The 24,234-nt window shown below is 42.0% G+C and overlaps 1 protein-coding gene across 1 annotated transcript; it reads left to right on the forward strand.

Annotated features, from left to right (window-relative positions):
- Positions 1–704: 704 nt before the first annotated feature.
- On the forward strand, positions 705–13,295 carry CTLA4 (cytotoxic T-lymphocyte associated protein 4). The gene is made up of 5 exons (XM_090041679.1): positions 705–946; positions 9,031–9,167; positions 10,416–10,766; positions 11,233–11,342; positions 12,273–13,295. The coding sequence occupies exons 1-5, from the start codon at positions 705–707 to the stop codon at positions 12,369–12,371; spliced, it is 939 nt and encodes a 312-aa protein (XP_089897805.1). The 3' UTR covers positions 12,372–13,295.
- The last annotated feature ends 10,939 nt before the right edge of the window (positions 13,296–24,234 follow it).

The following is a 24,234-nucleotide window of genomic DNA, read 5'->3' on the forward strand; positions in this document are numbered from 1 at the left end:
AGGTAATATAATAGGCATTTAAAACTGCAGATGAGAAAAAACCTACATCATCAGACTTTCACATGGAAGCTCTCTGCCTGCTTGCAGATTCTTCTCTTACAAATGGCTGCCTTAACATTTTTAATTTAGGCTTAGCAATACTTTGGTGCAGGTGCATTTTAGATATCAGCTGTGTTTTTTTTTTTGAAAAAAAAATTATACTTTTACAACTGAGGCGCAAACCCTTGGGGCTGTATCAAAACACTGGGAAATATTCACAAACATCTCTCAAAAATTCTCCTCTTGTTCATCCTCCTTTTATCAAAATTACAATGTTCAAAATAGTTCTGCCAGCTTTGCTTAGGGTCTGATTTTCTTTGGAGCCTATCCAGAACAGTTGTTTTCTTCATGCACTAAAGATATAATCTTGCTCCTGCTTGAAAGAAAAACTCCCTTGTTGGCGTGCTACCCACAAGCCCATCCTCCTTCTCTCCCCTTTCACTGATATGGCAGTTTACTTCATAGCCCTTTCTCCTCCTATAAAATAAATACCTTTAAAAATATGTTTGAATTTCCTACGCATGCTTCTATTAGTCTACACTGGATATCAAATGGATTACTTCCAAATGTAATGCCTATTATAAACTACCCTTAGGGAACATCTACACATTGTAATCTAAAGTACCCCTATGGTGACGTAGTGATGTGTTATGTCACCTTATGGCATGGATCTGCACGTGATTGGCAGCTACATCGCCATAGCGGTGAACTCCCCCGGCACAGTGAACCGTTATGGTGACATAGTGATGAAATCAACCATGTGCTGCACCTATGGCACAGTAACCACCTGTACTGACCCCTGCTTTAGTCCTTCCAAAAGGACTAAATATGGGGATCACATTGATCCCTATATTCAGGCTGCTCTTCATAATCTTAAGAACTTAACTTCTATTTTAATGAAAGTTCTGTAACTAAGACTGGATTTCATAGATTTATAGTTGTCTGGGGCTGGAAGGAACCTTGCAGATCGTTAGGTCCAGCCCCCCTGCACTAAGCAGGAAAGACAACTGGGGTCAGGCAGGGGCAAAGTGTAGTCCCTGCGTGTAGCAGTGCACCTCCTACAAAAAGGTGCCGCTGACGGCGTCGGTGGTGCCTGCAGGCAGTTGCCACTTGCCATCCCACCACCGGCATTGCTGGTGGCATCCATGGGCAGTCCGCAATCCCGGCTGGCTGCCACTGCCGCTGCTGGTGGCAGTGGCGGGTGGTCACCGACCATTGGTTGGCACTTGCCACCCCCCGCCGCTGACAGCACTGACAGTGTCTGCAGAAGCTCCCTCACTTACTGTCGCCACACTCCCACTGCTCCCACTGCTGCACTTGTGCTGCTGACATGGCCCTCCAGCCGCTGGTGGCACGGGGTGTTCATGGAGTCAGGTGATCCCAGTCCCAGCAAGGTGACCATCCAGTCTCCTCTTGAAGATTTCCAAGGTAGGTGATTGCACCACCTCTGGAGGGAGTTTATACCACAGTCTGGACACCCTAACTTTGAAGAAGTTTTTCCTAGTGTTAAGCCTGAATTGATCTTCCAGGAGTTTGTGGCCATTATTCTTGGTTTTCCCCAGGGGTGCCCTGGTAAACAGTTGTTCATCAAGCCCTTGATGTATTCTCCTGATGTAGCAGTAAGCTGCTACCAAGTCCCCTCTCAGCCTTCTCTTTTTTAGGCTGAAGGGACCCAAGTCCCTCAGCCTTCCCTTGTATGACTTGCCTTGCAAGTCTTTAGTAAATTCTGTGTCTAAAGAGATTATGGAATGTGAGGCCCTGCTTCTAGTTTTTTGAATGAGGGTGGGGGGAATGTGATTAACAAGCACACTAAGAGATGGTTTAGGAAAAATCATGAGGGGATGGATCAGGAAAAGCACATACTTTGAATTGAGTTAGGTTGGTTCTTAGCCGTCATCTCCTTCTACCAACCCAGGCCCAGTATCTCCCTCAACTTTTCAGGGAATGATGGGATAGAGAGGATGGTGATATATTTGCACAGCATGTATGCCTTTGAGAAATAAATTCTTTAAAAGGTTTGAAAATAAACAGTAAAGGAATCTCATTAGCTCCCCTCTGCTAGAAAATACTTCATCCCTCATTGTCACTGCACCAATCTACACTGTCCCCCACACTGCATATATTTTTCAGTGTATTAGAAACAAAGATGAAAATAATTAATAGCACATTGGAACAAGCCTATTTCTTATTCCAGAGATTCATTCCCCAAAGTCTACGAAAGCAAGATATATTAAATGTATTGGTCAATAATCTCCAAAGAGATTATTAACTATGGATTCCTTCACAAAGATACCACCAAGGCTCCTGACATACCCAGTCCCCACACTATGAAAGCCAGACCCCTTTCAGATTTCTCTAGCTGGTTACTCAAGAATGTATGCTCTCAAAATTGTTAACTGAACTCTTGACCCTTACTGACTTTAAAGCCTATTAATATTAGTTGTTAAACTCAGTAAACTAATTTGCAAGGCCTAAATGCTCTTCCATAAACCTTCAATACCATATACTGAGTCCATTTATTAAAACAAAATAGATCAAATCTTGCCAGTTGGTCCCATAAAAACATCATTCTGTGTCATCACCTTGACATACTGTGAAAGCACACAAACTTTTTCATAACTCAAATGCACCCTGAGTGTAAACCCTATGATAGGCATTTAGTCAGTAACATAAAAAACCCTTATATTTAACCTTCACTACATATCAAAACTATAAGCAAAGGGGCAAAGTTAAGGATGGGTGGTCTGAAAGGTCAGGTGGGAGGGCAGTGAGTGACACTTCTAAAGCCATTAAAGACTGAAGCAGGTGCTTTTTCTGATCCATCCCCTCATGATTCATCCTAAACTATCTCTCAGTGCACTCGCTAATCGCATTTCCCCCACTCCCCAGGCTGCCCTTTTCCCCCACTGACCTGAAGCCCTCTGAAGTCCCTATGCCTCATATCTAGAGGCAGTTTTCCTAAGTTGCCAAAACCTTTCCAGATTTTGCAGATAGTGGTTACAAGCTAACTGTGTCCTAACAACTTCCAATGATTCTCCGAGCACACTGAACAGAAACTAACAGTTCATCATAAACCAGCAGCCATGGTCACTTATATTTGAACACTGCTGAAGGAAGATTGGTTGGGCTTATCTTTGATAGCACAGCCTTGTGCGTAGAGTATTAAGCCAGAAAATGGGAGAGCTTGGGTTTTAGGCCCCTCTCAGCCTGACTGGATTTAAACCCAGATCTCTCTTTTCCCAGAAAACTGCCTTAAGTATCATAGTAGAGGTGCAGTTGGTTGAAGTTGTGCCACTATACAGGATGGAATGCAAAATTCATGGAGCCAAAAAGAGCACAAGAGGGAGCCCAGTGGCTAGGGTACTTACCCAGTAAAAGGGAATCCTGGTTCTGGGCTATATTTCCAGGAGAAGTTGTTTTTTTAGCAAATTAGTGCTTAAAGTAAAATGCATAAATAGTCCTGAGGGCAAGGACTAGAACATAAGACTCTCCTTTACCAGGTGAATAACCCTAACCGCTTGGCTACACAGCCAGGCTCTTGCTAGTACTTTTTCTTCCTGGTCGTAGAAATACTCTATTCTTGTCTACACAGTGTCCCAGCTTCTACCAGTGTGAAAAGTGCCCTCTCCCCCTGTTGCATAGCCCGTATCTTAGTAGTTGGTGAACTCTACTTGGAAGTGAGCAATGTGGGTTTGAACTTCTTAACACTGGACATGTCTACATGAGACATTTACTACTAAATTGCCTAATTATCTCTGCAGTAAACATCTCAGCATCTACACATGCAGTGCTATTAGGATGGAGTAAACTAATGATCTCTGCTGTAGGTCAGTACTTGTAAACATAAGTACTATCCCACAACAGTGTTTTTTACTCCACACCAACACATGTGTAGACCATGAAGGGGCTGGTTGGGGCCATGACGATACTTCAGTGTGGAGGCTGCCTGCCAACTAGCCCTGCATTGACTCACCCTCATGCCCCAGCCAGCCCTTCTGCAGCATGCTGAGCTGGGTCAGAGCAGCCCCAGGCTGGGAGCCTGAACCCCTGGGCCCATTGCCAGATGGGGCTGGTTTGACCCAGCTCAACATGTTGCAGTCCCAGGCACATGTTCAAACATGGTGCCCAAGAGCAATACACTCTGTCATAAAATGTGCTGGAGTTTATTGGTGCACATCAACTGCATGTGTTGATGTGCCCACTGAGAAGGATAGACCCAGGACTCGCACTTCCTGGAAAAGTCTTCTAATCACTAGATTTTTATACAAAGGACAGTGGAAGCATTACCACCAATAACAAAAAAGATTAAGCTGGTTATCCACACTTAAAGAAACATCTTGGGTGCTTAAATGGATAAGGTTACTTTAGACTGTGAACGCCAGTCACACGTAAGGTGGTGTCTAAGGCCATTACTACAAGGTAAAGTTACTGTGCTTAACTGTGATGGGCTCGAGTATGCTGTGCTACCTTGGGCAGGCTGCCTCCTAAATTAGAAGTAGCGTAGTGACATTCACATGATGTTTCAGGCAGGCTAATTTACATATTGGTGGCAACAAAGAGACACTGCTTATGGTTTAGGAGACAACCTGCTCAGAATAAGCCAGTGCGTTTGGGAAGTTTATTATGCAGACATGGCTTAACTCCAGGTTATACGTAGGCACCTGCAGGATTTCAGACATGCCTTTCTCTTTAACCATGTCATGTTTGGCATTTCCTACTGGCCAGCTTAGGTGTCCCACATACTCAGAATGTTGGCAACTGAGAGTCACATTTTTAGGTGCCTAATTCACCATGTTCATTGCATAGGGAACTTATGTGTTTGTACTATACATTGATCTGAAATCAGGGCTCTTTGGTGCTATCAGAAATAATTACAAATATAACAACTAGTTAGCTATAGGATAGAGTTTCTGTTATGGTAGCTGCCTTCAGTTCTAACCTGAAATATTCTCTGGAGCACCGCGGGGTAATTTGCTTCCTGAGGCCATGTCTACATGAGGCACTGACAATGCAGTAGCCTGTTACTACTGTGCAGTAATATTGTGTGGCAGCATAAGTAATGCAAAGGGGGAGCACGGGGTGGGGGCACGTGCCCCCTTTGAGAGCGCTGGTGCCCCACTCTGAGAGCGAGCACTCTGGCTGGTAGGGGGGCATGGAGAGTGCTTGTGTCCCCCCTGAAATTGGCTCAGCTGGTGGGACGTCAGCATCAGATGTTGGCTGCTGTGCCACATGTGGAAGTGCTGGCACGAGGGTACTTCAGTGTGGGGACCCCCTCCCCCGGTCACTGTAATCAGCCCCCGGGGGACCCCCTCCAGTTGCTGTGATTAGCTGTTGGGGGACCCTAGTCACCAGCTGGCTGCTGTAGGATCCCACCCCCAGTTGTGCTCTGCTGGTGCCCCCCCCCAGACTTGGGAGATACCAGTCACCCAGGTGTGGCAGGAAGCATGATTTGACACTATTGTGTAGTAGTAATGAACTACTGTGCAGTCAGTGTCACAAAAGCCATTGGCAATGCTACTGCACAGTAACTCTGGTAACTGTACATAAACAAGTACTCAATGACCATGCAGTAATGACTATGCAGTCAGTGTCTCATGTAGATACGGCCTGAATTACGTAAGCCGTAGATACCCTTGTGCCTGGGTAGGGAGTGTCTTATGTAATTAATTGTATACAATTTTGGCATCAACATCAGTAGAGGGAAAGGTTAAAAGGAGGAGTTATCAATAACTATAGAATCTCACAGGTACTTGGACAAACCAGTGGTATATGTTCCATTGAACTACACTAGAAGAGTAGTCCAGAGCTGACTGACCAGCATTCACAGAAAAGAATCCACAGTCAGATTTATCACGTATGTACCAGAAAAAGCCAGTTTCTCTACTGATGACTCCAAATTCAGTTAATTTAAAATTGTTAAACAGTACACAGCAGGGATCCAACCTGTTATTTTTACATTAAAGGCTGACAGAAAGTCCAGAACTGTGAGACATCCTATTTTGTATAGCTTTGTCATCTGAATTGTGTTTTCCCCAGGAACCAAGATTAATCCACCAAACTTGGTCATACCTAGGGCTTACGTTGCAAAGAGATTTTCATCCTTTAAAGGTAATGAAACAATAATTTTTCCAGCAACTCTAAGTGTTATTTCCTTCCTCCTTTATGTATTGTTTTGTAGAAAGAATTTTCTTCTTCAGCCATTTCATTTAGAGGTCTCGATTTAAAAAAAAAAAATGACAGTGCATTTAAAAATCTGATGGTTTTGTGGTGAGCTAACATATTAGAAACACGAATTGTTTAACATAATTAGACAAAATCTCACACTGTGAGTTCAACGAGATATCCTGAAACTAGATGCTATGCAAATGTTAAACTTCTCTTATCCCCATTACATCTGAAGGTATTAACCAAACATATGGTTTTTTTAGTTCCTGTTACTGAAGAAAAATATAGTTAGGGCAGTGTAATTTTTTTAAGTGTGAAAATAATTGTGAATAATAGTATTTTGTAATGGGAATTTTGACTTCATGGTAGCTGCAGGTTTTGCCCTGAATAAACTAAAGATAAAGTGTTTGCCCTGCTAAACTAAATATATAGAGTTCAAATAAAACACCAGACATCAACCTAAAATAGCAAAGATCTTTTACATTTGTTGATGATCTAATTCCAGTGCACCTAATTATTTCAGTGTAGCCCAATGTTCAATTCAAGATGTGTCCCTGTATGCTGTCTACTGAGGGCATGAGTAAAGTTCACCTCCTAAACTGAATTGTTATTTCAAGCTATTAATACTTAACTCTGATGGTCATTAGTCCAATCCCTCATGAGGACTATAATGATGGAAGTTATGATAGCACATATAAAGTACAAAAGTAACCTACTATTTGGTGATTTAGGGATGCCCTAGGGATAAAATTAATATTATTATAATTAACAGCAGGCTAGATACTTTAAAACACCTAAGACATAGTCCAAAAATCTTCCATTCTAATTGAAGGCATGATAGGAGCAATGAATAGGCTGATAGAAATAGAACTGGGAAAGGTTCCCATTGAAGAAACCTCGCAACTCAAAGTCAGCATGAGGGCTCTATCATCATTTATGTTGACCCCCAACATAAGCTATGTATCAGAGGAGGTCTGGATACAGGGAAAGGGAACAAGGTGATGTTTAAAATGATGGAGAGGAAAGGGCTGGTGTAATAACTGAGTGTATAAGAGGCTACATGAAACAGAAGATAAGTTAGAGCAGTCATAAGGCCTTGGGGATGCTTTAATTCACATCAGGGGTCATGCTTCAGAGTCCTGGTCTATCAACGATTGGTTATATGAGAGACTGAATAGAGAAGAAACAAGTTATATCAGCACTTCATAAGCAGATCCTTTCGTCTATGAGCCCATTTAACTATGAATTGTCTTCAAATATGGTTTTGTCCATTCCCTATCATCTGTGGATGGAAGAGCAGGGATAGGAGAGACATTTTTGTAATGGGAATTTTTTTTAACTCATCCATTAGTCCAATGTCAGTGCCCTGTCACTGAGGATAGCTCTGTGCACTGTTTTCTCCAGCCTTACACAGATGAAAGGACAGTTATTACAACAAAAGGCCTGTGAGGAAAGACTAGACTAAAAGGTAATAGGGATCCAAAAAGGCAACTCCAGAAAGGGACCAGTCTAAGGAAAGGGGGGTGGGCACTTAAAATGTTTGCTAGAGTTGTAATGCTTCTGTATCTTTCATACTTGTTAAAGGGATACATGAAGGTTATTTCAGATACCTGAAGCAGAAAATGTTTATTTTTCCATGGTAATCCCAGTAAATTCTTATCAGGTAATTGAATAATCAACATACAATCTCATTCAGTCACCAGCAGTTTAAATTATGGGTGACTGAATTATTGACTTAGCATGTAAATCCAAGGCAAAAAAGAATAAAAGTTAATTTTATCATTATCCTGGATATGTTAGTGTCAAGGCCAAGCCAGTAATTTCAACTTACACTCATTTATACCTTAATACATGATGTTTTGAACATTGGTTAAGATGAAACTCTAGCTATGCAAATGAAGTCATTATACAGCTTCACAGAGGGGAAAAAAGGAACCATTTATTTGGCCTATTATGTAAATGTATGTATTTAGTGTTTAAAATACTCCTTTGCCATTGACCTGACAGCCTGTCACTAAAAAACACAGGATGGTTCTCAAAGCTTAGACAGCCGCTATAAGCAAGGTGGATATTAAATGCTTCTGCAGTGCATTTCATGTGTCAGTCTCATGACACTTTTCTCAGGTGGGTAAAGGATTATAAACAGGGAAAGTGGCTGGCAATTCTCACCTAAACACCTAGACATATGAACACTATTTGGAGATAGGAAAATATAAAAAGTTGTGGTCCTGTTTCAGGTCACATTGCTTAGATTTAGAAAGATCAAAACATTCAAACTTTTAACCAGATTTTTTGAACAAGGAGGGAATGGCACTTTCAAACCATCAAAAGCACAAATACTAAAATTAGCACAAAATTGTGGGGGTAGGAGGCAAGACCTCTATCAAAAGGTTAGTTTGCATCTATTCACTGTATAACCATATATGTACACATATTTTTCTTCATGCTTTCCTACTAGGAAATTCCTGGTGATTGCAGAAACCCTCAATACTTGAAAGCTGGCAGTGCCAAAAGGGCTGAACTGGTCTATTAGACTATTAACTTTCCTCCCCCAGCTCATAAAGAAGAACGAATGATAGATTTCGGATTGAATACATTTTCCATTTGCTGAATCGTTGTTTTTGTTCATGCTGTTTGTGGTTAACTGTGCACGTACTAATCAAACCCACTACTTCCTTTCTCGTAAAACCAAAACAAAGCTTCATATACCTTTCAGGTACAGTGTGTGTATATAACTAGGATCAAAGCTATATATACACTGAATCTGTGTGGGTTCAAACATTTCAAAGATTCAGTATCCTCAAAGGTGTTGCCCTTCCCCTGCAGTTTTGACAGTTCCAGCTTGGTCTGGAGTCAGAGGACATCAGCCAGCTTTGTCCCCTTTGATATCCATCTCTGCATTGGAATGATTGCGCTATTGATCACCATCGGCTCTCTCTGCACAGCCACTGGCATCGCTAAAGGTGGGTAGATAAAGGAGACAAGGTGGCTGGGGGTGTCTGCATTTTCTCAGTTTCACCTTTATGCAGGACAGTGACTCAGTATTACAAGGACAGGATATATTTGATGCCGGGTCTCTCAGTAGTAGTTTGGGAAGGTCTTGGAATTCTATTTGGAACAGAAAAAATGCAATGGTACTTCTCTGGAAGAACAGGCTGATGCCAAAGCAGCCCAGTTTCTAGAGCTGTGATGAAAGACTCCTGAATAGATCAGAAATATAAAAAGAGCTGGATTTGTCTAAATCAGACCTTCGCAAAGAAATCGTTGCTGCAGAGAAAATTTCCTTCCCTTTGTATTTGCAGTACTGAAGGACATAAATGCTCTCTGAACTCGCCATAACACAAAACTGAATTGAGCACATGATAGTGGGTCAGTTTCTGCAATCTTTACCAAAGCAAAATCTATGTACATTAATATAGAAAATGGAAACTACAGAGTGATGAATAACAGCAGTTGACTGTAACCCATAAATCTATAAATTACTGTAGCACATTTTCCCTTCCTGTTTTTAAATTTTTCAGTATTTTATGAGAATCCATAACATACAAGTATTTGGGCTTAGAACTCCTTAATAGTTGGGGAAGCCAGACTGATTGAAAATCTGAACAAAGAATTTGAAAAATGTTTGCAGAAATGGTTTTGGACCCATTCTAGTCTTAGCCCTAATAATCAAGTAAAGTATGTTCTTGGTTGAAATTTTCCACATAGGATCTTAGTCTAAGTGTTTATTTCTACCTTTAGAAAATTTGTTTTAAATTTTTGCAACACCTAATCAATTTTAATGTAAAGTGAAAATCAATCTTACTTTTATTTTAAATTTTATGCATTAACAATAGTTTGCTTTAAGCAGAAAACTATGGTATATAGACATGTATATTGACAATAGACATATAGATCCATTATGAGTCTGTCATACTATTCAGATATATGAGGAATACTGAGATTTACTGCAGAGTGTACTAATTTCTACACAATTTCTAGTATATCAATGGAGACATTTAAAAAGTCTATTAACTCTGTATGAAGCAAAGTCTCCTATAGATTTCAAAAGGATCCACTAGAGCTTGTGTAAATTATCCAGGACTAAAACTTTTTATGCTGGAATCTCTTAACTTGCTTTTATGTGTTTTAATGAAGAATGCACAAATTAATGAAGCACGTTTCTTTAACACATGCATTTATCAGAATGCTCTGGTTTTTTTTTATCACAGTCATGGAAGTGACCCAGCCAGCAATGGTCCTGGCAAACAGGAAAGGAACTGCCAGCTTGGTGTGTGAATATAAGCACATTGGGAACGCAAAGGAAATCCGAGTGACTCTGCTTAAGCAGACAGGCAACCAGTTCACGGAGATCTGTGCTTCAACTTACACAACTGAATATGAGATGTTCAGTGTGGAAAAGATCATTCAGTGTCATGTTAGCCCTAGCCGAAACAACGTGACTCTCACTCTCACAGGGCTACAGCCTAATGATACTGGTCTGTATATCTGCAAGATGGAGAGGATGTACCCACCACCCTATTTTATGAACACAGGCAATGGGACACAGCTCTATGTCATTGGTGAGTAAAATAGCTTTATGAGTCTATGTTATTTCATGTGTTACTAAGTGAGCTGCTACCTTGTCTTACAGGAATCAATATAGAGGGTTAAACAAAATTTCAAGTTAGAATTATTATGTTTGATCCCTTTAAAAGCTACTTGTAGAGAGATAACGTAGTCATAATGTATTTATCAAACTGTCATGCTTACATGCTTGACTATGAAAACCATGTGACTATACCACATTTATCATGCATGCATGCCTAAATGAATGTGTATGTATAAGCACATAAATAGCAGAGGCCAAGTCATGTAGTTCCTTACCCAAGCCAATTTTCTTCAGAGAAAAATGGGATTTTTGAGTGGGTGTGGACTACAGTGTTTGGCTTTACTAACACATTGGTGAGTTTTACCATAGACAGCTGCAGTACACTATAACTGAAGTGGATTTCTCACCAGGTTTATGTTTAATTTGATTTGTTTCAGATCCTGAGCCCTGCCCAGACACTGACCTTTACCTTTGGATATTAGGAGCTGCTGCATCAGGATTGTTTCTTTACAGTATCATAATCTCAGCCTTTCTTTTGAGCAGAGCAGTAAGTACCATATTTGTAACAGCATAAAATTATGATAGTTTGCATAGATACAAGAGGAGGAAAGAGAAAACCATAGGAAAAAAATAGGTACTGGATTCACTGGAATGCCCTTGCCCCTTCCTGTTGTCTTGCTAGTGACAAAAAATAACCACATTTGACCATCCATTTAAGCCAGTTTATGACTGTTTTACATAGCCGAAGTAGCAGAAAGAAGTCATGTCCTACCAGTGAACTTGATTCTTTTTTAGCTTCTGATACAAGAAAGTACTGAAATCCCAAGCGGAAGCTCACCAGCCTTTATTGGGATCTAAGGTTACATAGCCTCTATGCATATTCTTTTCCACATCTTTGTCTTGGTTTTTCAGTGCTACCCACTGCGCTGTCTGTCCACTTCTCTATGAAGACGTAGAAAATTGCCACTGTTGACAGTGCAGATTTTGTATTTGGTAGTGCTTTACATTCACTGTGCACAGGTGTAAATAGCTGCACAGACTGAAGGCAATAAGGAATCAGAGCATTTAGTTAGTTTTTCTCTTAAAGACAGTAGGTCATTTAAGGTATATTGCCTGTTAGAAAACATCCAATCCCAACGGTCAGAACCAAACACCCTGAACAATAAAGCTAGATCCAGAAAGCAGATTGCTAGATGAACTAAATTAAACACATAGATCTAAATACTGATAATTTTGATTTGGCATTGAACTTTGCAACCTGCACCCACTTTACTATTAATTTAATAGGAGTTTTTCTGAATGTTACCTAAAAGCTAATCTATCACAGCTGCTCCTTTGGACAAACACCACTTGGCTTTATCAACCCAATGTCTTTTGCTTATTACTGTTTCCCAAATCATTACAGTGACTGATTAACAGTGTCTGCATTGGGAAGTCTCACACAGAATTAAACTTATTTTGTTCATATATTTTATAGATACGGAAAAGACATTATCTCACTACTGGGGTCTATGTGAAAATGCCTCCAGAGGAACCACAGAAGACATTTAAACCATTCCATATCACCGTTAACTAAAAGAAGAAAACTGAAATGGGCGATTTGTAGCAGATTCTGTTATTTGGCTTCCTAATTTAAACAAATAAAACTCAAATTTCTTATTATAGAGTGGGGGGAGAAGAGAATATACCTTGTAATTTTTACAGTTTGGAGTAGAATAAATGAAGAAGAAGGTCATGCATTAATATTTCAAGGATACTCCTATCACCCAAAAATGGCTATATTTTGGCCATTGGTTCTATGAGTTGTATTGTACCAATATGTACGTGTATGTATGTGTGTGTGTGTTTGTGTGTATATACATGCACATATGTATATGTATCTATATACATACATATGTACATATACATACATGTGTGTATGTGTGTATCTATATATACATACATACATGCATACATATATATATACATACATACAGATACATACATATTTAGCATTAAGAGCTATTGCTATTGCAGGCAAATATCTTATTGTCAAATTTCAGCATATCTGTTGATCAGCTGAAACCAAACACTATTAAGACCAAGGCTTGTGTGTCATTGCAGTGATAACTGAAGGAGTTGTGGGATGGAGGCAGAACAATACACTAATGTATAAAGAAATGATGAATTTCCATTCAGTGCTATAAATTTGATGCCATTTCTTGCATTAGTGCTGAGCATTCCCACAGCAACATCAGCACTGCCTAGCACTGATGACACTGCTGCTGTAAAAGCCTGATCTAAGCTCCTTTTGCTGGCATTGTGTCACTGGATGCTGCGCTGGAGGTAACATTGATTGTATCTGAGCTAATGCTGACAGAGCTATTGGAGAGAAAGGTCTCACTGCAGGAGCCCTATTAGGCTGTTGCTGGGAGGACACTCAAACTCTGTTGGGTCCTTGCTTTTAAGAATGCTAAATTAGCATCAGTCCACAAGGCAGGAGGTCTGTTGCTGTGTTTAACAGTCTATTTTCCATGAAAATGCAGAAAGTGTATAATCTTGTTTATTAGTTATATACTGTTCAATAAAAATCTTGAAGCTTTGCCCAAAATTAAGTTAATTTTTTATTCACCGCTTTCAGAAGAAACAGGGAGTGGCTACATGATAGAAAGCAGTATGTCAAATGAACCTTTACCTTCTGTCCATGATTTTTTGCCTTTTGATACCCATACCTAGACATACATGCACACACACATGCATTAACTCCTTTTTCTTTAGCTTTCTTTCTTCAGGTATTCAGTGGTTGTCATTAAAAATCTGTCTTGTCTTCCATTTAATTAAGAGATGTTATTGTGGCAATGTTTAGAATTGATATAGTCATTGACTTCAGGACAAGGGTGAAGTTAAATTATTTTCAAAAGGTGACCATAAAGATTGTAGTGGTATCTTCTGTAACTTTATGCAAAAGGCTGGTTCTAGCTTCAGATCCTGTTGTTTCAGTTCTCTAAAAGAAGCTCTCACTCATTAAACAGAAGCCAACAAATGAAACTGTTTTCAAATTAGAACATAAAACACTGTCAGCTACCATCGACTGTTTCACATTCAAACTTGAAACCTTAGATCAAAACATGCCAGACATTGTCTTTCTCAAATTCCTTTTATGGCTGAGATGACATTCAGCCTCTCCACCTTGAACTCTAATCTTCTCTATATCATGCTTGTGACGGGAGTTGTATGCAGGACTCCCACATCACATCACATCACATCACATCACATCACATCATGTTTTTGTTCAGTTTTGTCTTTCTCTATATTTCTGCAAATCCTAAGTTCCTATAAATAAAATGTCTGCAAATGATTAACTATGCTTCACTGCTGCCATCACGTAATGTAATGTGTTAAATATGGATCGGAGTATGATATTACAGTCCTTTCTAATAGCTGTTTTATTGTTTAACATGTCTTAACAATCTGTTAGAACGAAGATAATGGAGACTGGCATATATGGGCACATACACATATGCAAGTATGTGCAGTTGCAGCAGCTCAAATAGCAGCGGTACAACTTCGTGCTGGAGATTTATGCCTCAGCACACATGCCTGAATGTTCACTTTGGTGTGGGGCAAATTGTGCTGCTTGGGGCAAACTGGCCTTGCCCAGTTCCTCCCGGATCTGCAGCCAGGGGGAGCTGGAGGCTGGGGCCTGAGCTGGCCCCAGCGATATAAAAAGCTGCTCTGGCGAGCGGTTTAGGAGCTTCTGAGGACCAACCAGTTGTTACCTGGGGACACTAGCCCTCTGTGTCAGCTGGACAGCTGCAGCAGCCCTGCCCTAGAGTGGCCCCTGCATCCTCTACCCATTGCAGCAGTTTGGCAGTGGGGGCTGCTACCTGGCTGTTATCTGCTGCCACCTCCTCGGCATCCACCTCCTCGGACCTGTGGCCCCATGACTGGGCTTCATGCCTGCCAGACCCAGATAGGGACTGCATGGCCGCCTCAGCTGTGGTACTGTAGCAGAGCCGCCTGCACCTCTGGGACAGAAGCCAGCAGGCTGTGGTTTTACAGTTGGCCTTCATACAACACTGCTGACACGTCTTCCAGTGCCCCCACTCTATCTGGGCAGCTATCAAATGGAAGATGTGCTCATTGTGGTGGCCCACTTTGAATGGTTAGATCATGTTCACATCATGTTATCCTGGCCCTAAATGAGGTCAGATGCCTTGTCTGCCCTCCATCTGGGTCCCCAGTGCTGGCCTTGGGCAGATGACTCTGCCCAGGTCCTCCCACTTGCCTCAACAGCAGGAAACTGGGTTTTCTCTATTTAAAAATAGCAGATTCTCTGATAAAAAAATCCCAAATTCTCTGATTACAAAACCCAAAATCTGCATTTTAACCTGTGATTAAAATGAAACACTACATAAAGAAGTATCAGTTCAGCATGATGTTTTATTGATATATTTACAATTTCAATGCAATTTGGAAGCCTACCAGTGCCTCAATCACTGTGATAAAATAAATTCTAAATACCTATATAAAATGGCATTTGATTTTGGTTTTTTTATCATAGGAAATTAGAGCTCCCTCTGCCCCCTTTGTTCACTAGGATGCAGGTCGAGCAGCGGCTCTACTCACAGCTGCTTTGTGGCACTGAGTAGCACTGATACACCAGTGCCCTGACCCTGCCCATGCCATCATGCCCAACCCACAGCCCCCACAGCCTTGCCAGTGCCCCTCACTCCTGACCTGCAGCCCCTGCCTGCCCTGTACTCCCTCCCTCCCTGCACCAGGACATGGGTCCAACTGCAGCTGTCCCACCCACTGCTTTGTGGCTCTGTGAAGTGCCAGCCCTTGCTGTTCTGCTCCCTGTACCTGTACCCAGGCCCCGGTGAGGCCCAATCCCTTTCTGGGAAGCCCTTGACTATGGCTTAGGAACTGGGCTGGGCAAGCCCCTTCCCTTTCAGACCAGACTAACCCTGCACAGGCTGCTCTAAGGGGACAGCAGGCTCCAAGCCTGGCTCTGGTGGCCACTTCTATCTGGATCACCCCCCGGCCCTTGTATCTCTCTCTCTTTCACACACACCCCTGTTGCCACCTCTGGCCCATCTGCTGCTGCTGCCACCCCCACACATGGATCCTGCTGCCACCTCAATCCCCACCTCCTGCCCATCACCCACCCCCACTACCTCCATCCCTCTCCCCTAGCCCATTATATCACTGGTTCCCAGGACCAGGAGCACCCCCAGGCTGTGGCCATGTGTTCCAGCACCGGTGGGAGTGCACAGCAGAGCTGAAGTGTGGCAGCTGCCTGTACAACCAAAGTTCCCATCAGCAGGTCCTGTCCCACCTGGTGGCTGGGCATGCAGGGTGTGGGATTTGTGGTAGGAGTGTGAGTAGGTACAGGGTTTATGGGAGGTATTTGGGTGTGGTGGTGTGTGTGGGGTTTGTGGGGAGATGTCACATGCTTCCCCCCTATGGTGCACAGCCCCTGCTGCCAGCAGCTCCATCTGAGTCTCACTGGCTGCACATGCTGGCATGGATATCACTGACCCATGTCTTTGGGCTAGACAAAAAGCTCCATGCCAGTACAGGGGGCTCCTGGCACTCTAGGCAGGAGCCACGTACCACCTGACTGGGCTGGGCTGGGCTGGGCTAGCTCTGTGCCTCCACGTGAGGCTTCCAACACTCCAGCAGGAAGTTGCTTATGGAGGCATGCAGCCCGCTCAGCCTGATGGCGCATGATTCCCCACGGGTTCCGGTCTGCATGCCATCATGCTGGGTGGGCTCAATGGGTTCAAGTGCAGCTTCCTGTTGACGTGTTGGAAGCCCTACATGGAGGCATGGAGCTGGCTCAGTCTGATGGTGTGCTGCTTCTACCTGTAGTGCTGGAAGCCCCATGTACTGGCATAGAGCCAGACTGGTTTGGTGTGAAGGTATGCACTAGTGGGCTGGGTTGGCTCTGTGCCACTATGTGCAGCTGCCAGGACTCAGCTGGAGCCATGTGCTGTCAGAGGGCCCTGTCGGCCATGGGCCATGAGTGCCCTGAGGACCTGCTGCTGCAGCAGGGGTTGTGTACCATGGTGGGGGTGGGGCATGTGGCAGGGGGCCCCAGCTGCTCCATACCACCTCACAAATCCCACACCCAAACATCCCCCACAAACCTCACCCCTCCCATACTCCCACTCCTCCCCCACAAACCTCAAACATGTGCAGCTCCTGAGACACAGCTGGAGCTGCGTGTCACTGGTGGGGCTCTGCCTGCCATGGGTCATGAGTGCCCCAAGGGCCTACCACCTGCTGCTTCTGCAAGCTGCTGCGAGCTATGTCCTGCTTTTATATTTTCCAGCACGAACCAAGGGGACGCAGCAGCCGTAGAGACACACTGGCCAGCTGCTAGAGCATCTCCTTGGATCTCTAGACCAGCCTCTAGTCCCTTCCAAGCATGCTCCAAGAGTGTGCTCCACACCACTTTTATTTAACCAGAGCATTCTTTTTTTGATACCCAGTATCCTAGTATCCCAGGATTTCCCAGTATCAAATTTAGAATCCACGCGGCAAACATGCAACATAGGGAACATTTTCTCATGCACGGTGTGCCTTCTGAAGCATCTCAAACTTCTTTGCGATGCTGCAACACACACGCACACTCATGTGGATGTGACCTGTATGTTTAATGTGAAACTTCTTGAAAGTTGCCTAAATTCAGACCCATTCAACCAACCATCAGACATCAAGTATTCAATATCCTGCAAACAGAGATTTGACATGTACAATCATCTGCTTAGCTGTAGTATCTTCTAGTCATTCTGTTAGGGAAGTGTAAATAACAGCCTATAACCTGTGGCATGAGTGCCACAAATGGCATGGGCTGCCTCTGTGTGTGGCATGTGGCAGATTGGGAAGAGGACAGGCAGCACCGTAGCAGACAGGGCAGGGAGCAGAAAATAAAGCAGAAGATTGGGAAGGGGAAGATGATCAGAGTGGCACTCGGAGAAGCGTATAGGGCTAATTTGTGGCAAAAGGTTGGCCCCCACTGGTCTAGAACATGTTTTTTTTCTTAGAAAGCTATGCCTATTTTAGTTCCATTGGGACAAGTTTTCCTCTTTTACCAATCTAAGCTGTTTTGCTTGATTAAGACTGTCCCAGCATGTACAATAATTTCTTAAAAATCTCTCTTCATTTGCAGCCAACATCCTGGGCTAATAGTCCTAATCAGTGTCTTCAAGTTCTCATTTTTAACAGTTGGTCTGGCATGTTACAATCCATATTGGGTCTAAGACTGGCCAAGGATTTATTTTTTTTATCAAATTGCTGTAACACAGTGTCTAGCTCTGGTCTTTAAACCACTGTACTTTTATCAAACTTTGTAGGGAATATGCTTGTAACCATGAAACCTCTCTTGGGTTTGTGTTCAATTTGAAAATCAAATATCTGTAACTGAAACAGTAATCTGTACCTTCTTAAGGGAGTGTCTGCCAGGCTCATTTTGGAAATGGTAGCAAGCAGTTTGGGTGTTTACAGATGTGTTCTGGGAGTTGGCGGTGGGGCTTTAATTAGCATAGCCCTGAGATCTGGGGTAATTAAAAGTGCCTGGAGCATCACATGTATTAGCGTCCCTGCACTGAAAAAAGGCGGTGGGGTGCTTTAAACTAAAGTTTGTTGAACAAGCTTTAGTTTAAAGCAACCCCTGGCCATCTTTCAGCATGGGGATGCCGATATACTTAATGCTGGAGTCTGTGATTAATTGAGTCTGCTCCAATGCACTGGAATTACAGCATGTAAGAGCAGCCTCTCTGCACATGTATAGGCACCTTTTGTGATCAGCTATCACAGCTCTTTGAGAAAACACAGGTTTCCTATAAATAAAAACATGAAACTTTTCACTCCTAGGTATTAGAGTCAACTCCCCTTTTTCTATTCAAGTGAATTGCTTTTATTTATGTCTGTGATGTGTAAACCACTAGTATCTAGCTTTGACCAAACTGCTGTAAGGCGATTGTTTCAATGCCCTCTGTAGACAGTCTGTGTTTACACTTATTGTCCCTGGACTGCAGCATCTTGAATTAATTCATCAGTTTATCAAATTCTTACACTAAGGTGTGCACCATATGTCTATTGGATGTGCTTACACATTAGTGCTCTCAGGCTAGATTTTCGGCATACATTTCCCTATACAGTTCAGGTATCTTTAAACCTATTCCTTCTTTCAGATATTATCTTTGTCATATGTTGAAGGCTTATAGATAGTGGGCTTAGTTTTACTCTTATCTACTTGTACAATCTGCTATGTTAACTCCTGTCCTAGGTATGCAATTTCCCTTATCTGCACTGTACATTTTTGTTTGGCCCTAGTCCAACTGACCTTGTTTTTTCCAGAGCTGCCGAAAATCTCTGGTCATTCTTTTCTGCTGTTGCTCCAGATTATTGTGAAACACTTTGCATGCCAACACAATCCAAACCACATGGAAACAATGTTTCCCAAAGAAGGAACTAAATGTTCACAAATACATACGCTTTTTTCCTAAAGAAGTTTTCTAGAATGATGATTATATATTCAGCATGAAACAAACATCTGTCATCTGCCAAACACCCCGGCATTTTCCCCTTGTATGTCGTGGAAAATGTTCATTTTTACATATTTACTGAAATGCTTTGGATCTCTACATAAGTGAAGCCTTCTGCCTTCTTTCCTACCAACTCAGTCGGTTTTTCTGTTCCCTCTGAGAGTCCCAGAGCAATGAGCCCAACTAGCTCCTATTTTAGCTTCTGCCTTAGGGCAATGGGAACTTTCCTGGAGGCACGAATAGTAAAGAGAGTTGAACTCTTATAACTCTGTTTTATACTTCGTTGAGAGTCTCCTTACTTCCTTCTTCAATTATTCTTGTCTCTTGCCCTGTCATTCTCTCAATAAAATAAGAGCTGTATTTTTAACCCAATAATGGGAGATCTTTCTCCCATAACTTTCCCCTAGTTATCTTCCCATACATCTAGTTTGCTAGTCTATATATCTGGTCTACTTTAGTGGGGAAATCACACCAATGTAAGCTGGAGTTTAACCTCTTTACATTTAACTACTGGAACTTTTAATAATACTGTTCCTGGGAAAACAATTGGCCTATGCATTCGTGTCATACTTGAAACTGAAAAATATACCATTTGCTTCAGGTTGTTAGTCTTCTGTGGCAATGATGTCTACCAATGCACCAGTGTCTATCTTAAAACAATGTCCTACACTCAATTTGCAAGCAAATTTACTAATTGTCTGCTGCAGTGATATCTGTCACTCCTATGAAGAATTCCTATGAGCTAGAGATATTTCTCACTGTCCTTTTGTCCATGTTATGTGAACTCTGCTGGTGCTTACAAGCTCTTGAAATGTGATGCAATTCATTACATTTTTTGCATCCTTTCCCCTCCTGACTTTCTGTAACAGGGAAGTGAGTGTGGGAAAGAAGAGTGCCCTACTCACCCCCTGCCCTTGACTGGTTGACAGGCAAAAAGCCCCAACTCTGCTGGGGCAGGATGGGGCCGTGATGAGGGCAGCGTGGGCGTGGTGAACAGCTTGGTCCCAGTGCGGCACCCTGGAAGTTCCTGCTAGGAAACAGAGACTGTAGACAGGGTAGGTCCTGGCCAGGACTGCTCCTGCCAGACCAAAGAGCCTTAGGAAACCAAGGAACTCAGAAGAGGGATCCCGGACTGTAATTTACAGCATGTGATTCCCATTACAACAGGGGACGGGTGCTGCAGCTGGAGGACTTCACCCTGCACTGATTGGCTAGACGAACCCCAGAGCAGACACCGGAAGCAGTAAAGGGGAAGTTTGGACACAGGAGTATGCCTGAGGAGGGTGAGAGGCAGTCAAACTGCTCACTTTTTCTAATCTTAGTCACAGACAGACTACAGGAGATACTGGGAAGCAAATCTGGGAGGTACTGTTAATGAACTCCACTGTGAAGATGTAACAGCCAGAGCCAGGATTGGGACAATAGGCACGGAGGCCTGTGGTGGGGGTATGGGGTGGCGGAGCCCCCAATTCTACCCCATAAAAGGGACTTGGCCACTTGGCAAGTCAAAAACTGTGATAATGAGTGAATGGCAGCCCAACTGGCTGAACACTGGCTTCCCTTAAGGCATTATTCTACCACCTATCTATTGTCAAGTTGTGGTGGGCAAGTCCTTGAGAGGGAAAAGAACAGCATTTCTCAGCTAGGGCAGTTGAGGGAGGCACAGGACTCAGGGGTTGTTCCTGTGACTCTGTGACACTGTGGCACTATCATAGCCTGTGTAGCTCTGTGTACTATTCCTGCTTGATTCTGTCTTTAAACTCTGCACACTTTTCAGCCTTAGGTGTCTCTTCCATTGGTATTTTTGTTTTGCTATCATCTACACAGTGTTAGAGAGCTATCTAACTTTAGTTTGGACATGATGACTTCCATCATTTGCAAATTCTAAATGTCTTGACATACGTTCAGTCTGGGCTTCCCACTGTCCGACTTTTTTGCTTCCAAATTGGCCCATTCAGCTTTCAAATATCCACTTCCATACTTTTATTTTCCTTTGTACCTTCAGGTTACATAAAACTCTCTTACGTTTCATTTTTACAAGGAGTGCAGTGCACCCCAACATTTTGTAATAAACTTTCATAATTTGCCTTCTTTTCCAACTGTGGCTTTAAGCTCTTTGCTCTCAATCCTTTAAGGGTTACTTTTTGTCCTACTCTTCTTTTCTGTATTTCTGTGCTTTTTTCTTACCATTTTACTAAAATCTTTTCTAATAACAGAATCTGATTTGTAGATTAGACAAGCACAGCTATCATTATTTTAGCCTAGGCTTAAATCATACTGAAATCAGCTGATACAGCAAGGAAGAGGAAAAGGTCACTTCAATTCAAATAGTATTTTAAATTTATTTTTAATGATACCCCTCTAGTTCATATAAAACACTTTATGGAAGAGTGCAGTGTAAGTGCCCAGGTACATATTACCTGTGCCTATGTCTATATGGTATGTACAACAGCCAGCTCTGAAAATGCAGTCCTCAGGGAATCTCCATTCCAGTAATGTAAAGTCTGTACCCTGTCAGGTCCTGAGGTTTGTGCTTTCCTATGAAGTCTGCTGGGATGAGCATCACACACGCAGAAATATGCACAATAAAGTGACTTATGTAAGTTATATGCAATCCACAGCTCAGTCCCTATGGCAACAATATTTGAAAGACCTAACTCTAGTTCACTGTAAACCTGCATTTTAGGAGAAGAAACAAGGGAGATGTAAGACTTCTGTTTGGTGAGAACATATAAAACATGTGCTAAATGCAAGAGAGCATTTCATTCTAACAGGGAATTAAAATGATTCCTGTAAAAAAACCTACAGTCAAAATAACCTTTTTCATAACATGGATAGATATATGGCTGCTTCAGGCACATTTATGCTGGCTTTCTCTTACTGTTTTCTCCTGCTCCAAATGTTAAAACGTGCATCAGCATATTTGAGACAGACAGTGAGGTTCTGATAACATCCAAGTGAACATTCAAACAGATATTTTTCTGTACCACAGGCATCAGCGTGCTTTCATGTACATTTTAGTTTTGATCACATCTACTCCTATATGATTGATTTTTCCCCTAGCATTCTCAATTTCCCCTGGCATTTTCAAGATAGGGCAATCTCTGTATGCAAGCACGAGTGAACACTGATTTGACATCAGCTGCAGAAAGACACAAAAGCTTATGGCAGAGCACTTTAACCTCTCTGGACTTCCCATCACTGACTTCAGGATTGCTGTTCTCAGGCAGCAAAATTTTAAAAACTAATTTGAATGGGAAATTGTGAAATAATAAATCACCCAAAGACTGGACTGTGTTAAGTATGGTTTGAACAGGAACTACAGACTTTTATCCCATTACCTGGATAAGCTTTTGTGACCTCTTTGTTCTTGCAGGTTCTTTGCATTGCTTCTCCCAGTATTGTCACCCTTCCTCCCTCCCCACCTTCATCTTCCTTCTGTTTTCACATCTTTTTTATTCTAACCACTCACACTACTTTATATGCTGCTCTATGCCTTTCACAGCATCTGACCAAGTGAACTCAAATTCACAAAAGCTTGTGCTCTCCCTATATTTTATTTATCTATCCTGCCTTCGTTTTTGGTTGTCAACACAGAGCCGTGGCTGGACAGAGAAAAGCATATTACAAATCAGGAGAGATGTTAGCTGCTTTCAGTGCAGCTCCCACACCTAACTTGGAGCACTATAAAAGGGAACCATGCACGGAGCACTATGAAAGGGAACCATGCACCTTTTTCTCTAAATGTACTCTTCTACCTGGCTACTTTCTGAATAGGCAGAACATGACTCATCATTACAAGCTACACCAGAATCTGAATCCACAGCCAAGCTTTTCCACATTTTGTGGGCATTTGGATTCTGAGGGTTAGTTTAAGTCCAAGACTGTTTAAAATATATCTACTCCGTTAGACTCAGATATCTGCATGCTCAAATCTGGGTTCTGCTCACTAAATGAAATGTTACTGATGATTATAAAAATCATAGGATAGACAGAAATAAAGCGTTCTAAGCTATTTCATGGCAAATCTTGTTGACATGTCGGTTTAGGTGTCTTTCATTTTCTATTTAAGAACCCGCTGTGTGGGTTTCCAGTAGCAAACATTTCGTAAATCAGCACATTGTGAGACACAGAAACCCCTAACTAATTAGGTACAAATTTCTGATGGATAAACTAAGTTTAAGTATTGTACCTCCAAGCCATCTAGAAATACTGGTCATTTTTCACTCTATGCGTAAAGTTATAAATTAACCAATGTGAACACTTCTGTTTGTTCTTTTCTGTGGTACAGAAGGCTTTTCCTGGAGAATGAAACTCAAGTAACCTTCAGATATCTAATTTTATCCTGTGATGATCACTGATTAGCAGGAATGATTAAAGACCTGCTTGTAATAAGAGTTTGAAAGGACTAGATTATTTTTTTCCTGGGGAAGAGTAAATAGGAGTCAGATTACGTACCTAGAATCATGTTATATTATAAAGATCAGAGAGGACTATGGCATGATTCATGCACTATAACGGGATTTCTTAATTGCATGCTTGCATAAGCTGTTAAATATGCAGTTAAATATGCTTCTCTTTCTTACCTTGGTGTCTTTTTATTCTTAAACTCATGTAGTCAAGCAGTGGAGCTTCTTCTACCTATGGAAAAATAGTGTAAACTTTACTGCAGGCCGATGGTTATTTGGGGAATATAGCTTAGAAAATGTTATGACCTGCATGTAAAAAAGGAAGCCACTTGCAACACGCAAGAAATTGTATTGGTCTTACCAAACCCATAAACTATGTTACATATTCCCATGCATCATTTATCTTATCTATCAACTCATTTGTATAAACAGATATTCCATTTATATAGCTGTCCCATCACAGAAACAAAGGGGTCACCTTGTTGCAAATAGT

This window comes from Crocodylus siamensis, chromosome 4, assembly GCF_052110815.1.
Source record: "Crocodylus siamensis isolate JL-2025a chromosome 4, ASM5211081v1, whole genome shotgun sequence".
NCBI lineage: Eukaryota > Metazoa > Chordata > Crocodylia > Crocodylidae > Crocodylus > Crocodylus siamensis.